Raw genomic sequence first — 6,483 nt, 5'->3', positions numbered from 1 at the left:
AGCAGGAAACACCAGTGACTTGGTCTATAAAAAAGTAGTCAGATGAAGCACATGCTAAGCTACAGGACTGTTTTGCTATCACAGACTGGATCATGTTCCGGGATTCCTCCGATGGCATTGAGGAGTACACCACATCAGTCACCCACAGTGACTGTGCATACATACCCCAACCAGAATCCATGGATTACAGGCAACATTCGCCCTGAGCTAAAGGGTAGAGCTGCCGCTTTCAAGGTGTGGGACTCTAACCCGGAAGCTTACAATAAATCCTGCTATGCCCTGCGACGAACCACCAAACAGGCAAAGCGTCAATACAGGGCTAAGATTGAATTATACTACACCGGCTCCGACGCTCGTCTTATGTGGCAGGGCTTGCAAACTATTACAGACTACAAACGGAAGCACAGCCGCGAGCTGCCTAGTGACACGAGCCTACCAGACGAGCTAAATCACTTCTATGCTCGCTTCGAGGCAAGCAACACTGAGGCATGCATGAGAGCATCACCTGTTCCAGACGACTGTGTGATCACGCTCTCCATAGCCAACGTAAGTAAGACCTTTAAACAGGTCAACATACACAAGGCTGCGGGGCCAGATGGATTACCAGGATGTGTGCTCCAGGCATGTGCTGACCAACTGGCAGGTGTCTTCACTGACATTTTCAACATGTCCCTGATTGAGTCTGTAATACCAACATGTTTCAAGCAGACCACCATAGTCCCTGTGTCCAAGAACACAAAGGCAACCTGGCTAAATGACTACAGACCCGTAGCACTCACGTCTGTAGCCATGAAGTGCTTTAAAAGGTTGGTAATGGCTCACATTAACACCATTATCCCAGAAACCCTAGACCCACTCCAATTTGCATACCGCCCAAACAGATCCACAGATGATGCAATCTCTATTACACTCCACACTGCCCTATCCCACCTGGACAAAAGGAACACTTATGTGAGAATGCTATTCATTGACACCATAGTACCCTCAAAGCTCATCACTAAGCTAAGGATCCTGGGACTAAACACCTCCCTCTGCAACTGGATCCTGGACTTCCTGACGGGCCGCCCCCAGGTGGTGAGGGTAGGTAGCAACACATCTGCCACGCTGATCCTCAACACTGGAGCTCCCCAGGGGTGCGTGCTCAGTCCCCTCCTGTACTCCCTGTTCACTTACGACTGCATGGCCAGGCACGACTCCAACACCATCATTAAGTTTGCAGACGACACAACAGTGGTAAGCAGGTTGAGAGCTTCAAGTTCCTTGGTGTCCACATCAACAACAAACTAGAATGGTCCAAACACACCAAGACAGTCGTGAAGAGGGCACGACAAAGCCTATTCCCCCTCAGGAAACTAAAAAGATTTGTCATTGGTCCTGAGATCCTCAAAAGGTTCTACAGCTGCAACATCGAGAGCATCCTGACTGGTTGCATTACTGCCTAGTACGGCAATTGCTTGGCCTCTGACCGCAAGGCACTACAGAGGGTAGTGCTTTCGGCCCAGCACATCACTGGGGCTAAGCTGTCTGCCATCCAGGACCTCTACACCAGGCGGTGTCAGAGGAAGGCCCTAAAAATTGTCAAAGACCCCAGCCATCCCAGTCATAGACTGTTCACTCTACTACCACATGGCAAGCGGTACCGGAGTGCCAAGTCTAGGACAAAAAGGCAACAGTTTTACCCCCAAGCCATAAGACTCCTGAACAGGTAATCAAATGGCTACCTGGGCTATCTGCATTGTGTCCCGCCACCCACCACCCGTCAACCCCTCTTTTACGCTACTACTACTCTCTGTTCATCATATATGCGTAGTCACTTTAACCATATCTACATGTACATACTACCTCAAATCAGCCTGACTAACCGGTGTCTGTATGTAGCCTCGCTACTGTATATAGCCTGTCTTTTTACTGGTGTTTTATTTCTTTACTTACCTATTGTTCACCTAATACCTTTTTTGCACTATTGGTTAGAGCCTGTAAGTAAGCATTTCTCTGTAAGGTCAACACCTGTTGTATTCGGCGCACATGACAAATAAACTTTTGATTTGATCAGAATCAAAGACATTGCCCACCTTTATTATATGTAAACACCCCAACCCTCCATGTACCTCCACTAACCCAACACCTAACCCATAATGAAAATCCTACACTATATTCCAGTCATACCTCATAATAATCACATAGGGTACAGGGTTAAAGGTCAAGAGGGAGACTGGTCTGCATGAGATCAGTCCAAGATAATCCCTAAAGAGAGATGTTCACTTCTGGCTAATATGAACGTATACTACTACAGCCCGATGACCTGTTGGACATACAGTATGTACAGCCTAGAGAGGAGGATGGTTGGTAGAGTTGGTGGGGCTTGGAGGCCAGGGGATTTGTTTGTCCTGTAGGACTCATATCTAGGACATTATTCTGCTCTGTCATGCGAGTGGTGGAGGAATGCTCGCTATGTGGGATGAGCACACTGAACAGTCTCCTCAGCACAGGGCCAGTCTCAGGGCAGACACACACACACACACACACACACACACACACACACACACACACACACACACACACACACACACACACACACACACACACACACACACACACACACACACACACACACAAAATGAGTTTTGATAAATTGATTACAATGTCGCAGTCACAGACACAAGGCACACAAAGCAAGTTAGCAATACCTTTCACTCCTAACCTCATCATTAGTAGGCTAATGTATGGTAAAAACAGACAAGGACAGAGTGAACCCAGAGACCCCAAGACAGAAAAACAAAGAAGTGAGGAAGGGTAAAGAAAATCAACATCCCTTAGCTGTCATACATTAGTTTTAAGAGAGTGCACTAAAGGGTGTGTGCTTTTCCCCTACCTGTCCATGCCCCCTACCTCTTCCTGCCCCCTACCTCTTCCTGCCCCCTACCTCTTCCTGCCCCCTACCTCTTCCTGCCCCCTACCTCTTCCTGCCCCCTACCTCTTCTTGCCCCTTACCTGTCCATGCCCCCTACCTCTTCTTGCCCCCTACCTGTCCATGCCCCCTACCTCATCTTGCCCCTACCTGGCCATTCCCCTGGCCCAATCCACCTGTTGCTTCTGTGGAATACACACCCTGTCCCTTGTCCCGCGGGAGGACAGACTATCACACACACCACTCTAACCCTGCACACGGACCAAAAATACTCCCTCACACACCACAGCACCACCATGACCAGCAAATCTACACAGTTTATCCACTCACTCCACTACCAAACCCCATGTGTGTGTGTGTGTGTGTGTGTGTGTGTGTGTGTGTGTGTGTGTGTGTGTGTGTGTGTGTGTGTGTGTGTGTGTGTGTGTGTGTGTGTGCCGATCGTCTCTCACTGCCCACACACAATGCACACAAACACACATATGCCAGGTAGCAGTGGTTGGATTGGTGACTCGAAAACAACATACCAAGTACCTTACATCATGAACCAAGCAAAAATAAAATGATGCTTAAATGTGGACGTTTTAAAACTCTAGAAAAACGTTAGCCTGATATACAGTAAATACATTTTGCTTGGACACAGATACAATACACAGTTAAACACATTTTGTTTATGTAACAGGCATTCTATAAATGTATGGTATGTGGACTTTTCACACAATATATTAACATGTATGATCATGGGAACTAATGTCATAGGCTTATAACAAATAAAATAAAAAATATTAATAACGAATACCAATAATAATAGCCTAATCATAATAACCATAATTAAAATGCACATTAAGTATATTTATTGAGTATAATATATCTCATGTATTATATGACTAGTAATAACTGTAGTTATTATTAGTATCAGTCATTCATAGTTGTTATTATTAATAGGCTGATATTTTATTTTATGGCACAAAAAAACTCCAAAACAATTCATACACATGTGGCTATTACTTCGGAAACATTCTCTGACATTCTGACATGTGACATTCTCAAAAATGATGCAATTGAAACAGCTATTTCGTAAACATATTAGTCGCCTCACCCAGACGAGCGCTAATATTTAACTGCGTGCCTATGACGTTATTAGTTTCCTTTAAAAAGTTCCGGCCGAAACGCAGGAAGTAGTGCAGGGATAAAAATGTGGGAATTCGAGAGAAAAATGTCAGAAATGTAAAGAATGTTTACCTCGTACAGTGAATGAAAGCGTGTTAGAAACAACGTAACCAGCAGACAACTGTACATAGAATACAACTGACCAGTCTAACGCTGAAACAGAAAGTTTGGTCACCCACAATGTACTGCTTTTTAAAGAACACTGATGTATGTTCACTTACAAAACAAATAGACAGAATATTTTGGAAACTTACCTGTTGAAGGTCAAGCAACAGACAATGCCGGTGGGTGGGTCAGGCAGGGAAGTGGAATTTTTGGGGCAGGTTTCTGTGAAGAAATATCAGTATTTGTACCCCCTTGGAAGCGCTATGGAGGGCTGGAATTTCAGGAATTAGCTGTGGTATGACATGAAGCCTGGAAGGCAGAGAAAAAGACGAGGGGAAAGAAGGAGGCAGGACTGACCGGTCAACATGTAATGAGGGAGGGGGATCAGAGGGGAGGGCCAGGGCTCCGAAAAGCAAAAGAAAGCCAGCCTCGGAAGGGAAAAAGGAAATCCATCAAGAAAAACGGGTGGATTATCATTGCCGCTGTAAGGAGAGGGACAAAGGGACAAAGCTATTGCGAAACCTTATCAGCCCTCTTATAATTATCTAAAGTTGTGAAATAACCCTAAATAAAGATTTAAAATACCCCTATTGGCTATTTTATTTGTTTATATGACACTATTCGAATAATACGTGGTATAAATAGTACACATTACTAGGGTTTTACCTATAACTAGGCCGTGTACTTAAAAACAATGTGTAATGACCTTTGGCAAAATATGTTTAGCATAATGATTTTTCGTTCGATATCATTAGTCATTTATTTATAGCAAACGAGGAAAATCGATTGTGCAATTCATCTTTACAGAAAGCATAATAAATTGAGCACTGACGGTTAACTGAACTCTGAACAACTGGAGCCTGTCAGGTTTGAATTAAATAGATAATAGAGCGCCCTCCAGTGGATAATATAGGTAATTACCTAACAGGTAAGGTTTCAGTTGTGCATTGTACAGTTCCATCTGAAATCAAGTCAGTAACCTATTGCATGTCTGTTAAAAATGAAAACAATTATGTGACCTATAAAACACATAACATATTTGAATAAGCAGTTTATAACATTGTGATAGCTGTTTTGTCTATAACATCCTCTGCAAGATCAAACAATCAAATAAACTTTGGGTATTTCTTAATTAAAAATAATACACGTTTATGGTGAAACTAGTGGTGTTTTAGATTGACATACTGAACATATTTTTCTTCAACATCAAGTCCATCTTAAACACGCCTCTTTTCATGAGATCTGATTTCACACTTCTCCCACTCGATCCATTTTTTTCCTTCATCCAGGAATGATTTTCCAATCATTCCCCTCTCTTTTTCCTCTTTTTGGCGTACACCCAGTCCAATCCATAGTTCACTCTCCTATCACAGTGGTACATTTCCTCAATAGTAACCTAGAGTGCTCTACAATCGATCGTCTGATCAGACTACATAAAGTCCATCACAAACTACAGATTTCTTTGCTTTCATTTGAAGGAGATAAAAAGGAAGAGAAAGTTATTCTAGAAACTATACAGTATAAATTAACGTATAAGCCTCCTGTTAACAAAGAAGTTGTACTATTTTTAAAAAGACTAAAGAAATATGTGGAATGTTTAAAAGCTACTGTACAAAATTGAATTATTCTTAAGCCACCAGCAACATCCTCATGTTCTCATTGATGCCTTTTGGGATCGAGGGTGGAGTCAGTCATTCCTGAGTGACATAGAGGGAGGACACTCTATATACCAACTCTAGGAAGGGAAATGGGCTGTGCTATACAGTACATCAATGTACACTATAAAGACTGACCGCTTCACAAAAGTAAGCTCTCCACAATAGAGGCAACGGAAAGACACTCAGTAACCTCAATGGAGAACGATGTTCCTTAATGGGTCTGTGTCTTCAGGCTAGGACAATATTCATGTTTTTTGGTCCGATTCTTAAACCCCAACACCCTCAAGTCCTTCACGTTCAGTCCAAATATTGCCGGGAGTGTTCAGTCCTTGCCCAGTATGTGTCCATAAGCTTGTGGACACACACAATCCCCTACTCCATGCTTTCCACAGGGAGTTTGGGTCCTTAGACGTCTTTAGGCGAAGTGGTTTGTTCCTCTACCTCTCTTGAACATGCTCTCTCTCTCATGGAGTTCCTTCCCGATGCATCATTTCTTGGACAAAAATTTCATCTTATTTCCTGAAAATGAAAACAGGCAACAGAACCGAATCAAAAAAACGTTGGTGTGAGAGGCAAGTTCTGGCAACCTTTTCATACATTGAGGAGGAATGTAGTTTCACTAATGTATCACAATTTACAATG

The 6,483-nt window shown here is 43.2% G+C and overlaps 1 protein-coding gene across 1 annotated transcript in view; it reads right to left on the bottom strand.

The window, feature by feature from the left end:
- Positions 1-4,929: 4,929 nt before the first annotated feature.
- The window catches only part of si:dkey-82f1.1 (DENN domain-containing protein 2A), a 51,192-nt gene continuing 49,638 nt past the window's right edge, over positions 4,930-6,483 (bottom strand). Inside the window, exon 20 of the mRNA XM_014169829.3 lies at positions 4,930-6,360. Coding sequence (XP_014025304.1) covers positions 6,329-6,360 — 32 coding nt within the window. The 3' untranslated portion in view covers positions 4,930-6,328. The remainder of the gene's footprint in view (positions 6,361-6,483) is intronic.

This window comes from Salmo salar, chromosome 23 (genome assembly GCF_965601325.2).
Source record: "Salmo salar chromosome 23, fSalSal1, whole genome shotgun sequence".
In the NCBI taxonomy this organism is placed as follows: Eukaryota; Metazoa; Chordata; class Actinopteri; order Salmoniformes; family Salmonidae; genus Salmo; species Salmo salar.
This window is presented reverse-complemented; position numbering and strand designations above follow the sequence as displayed.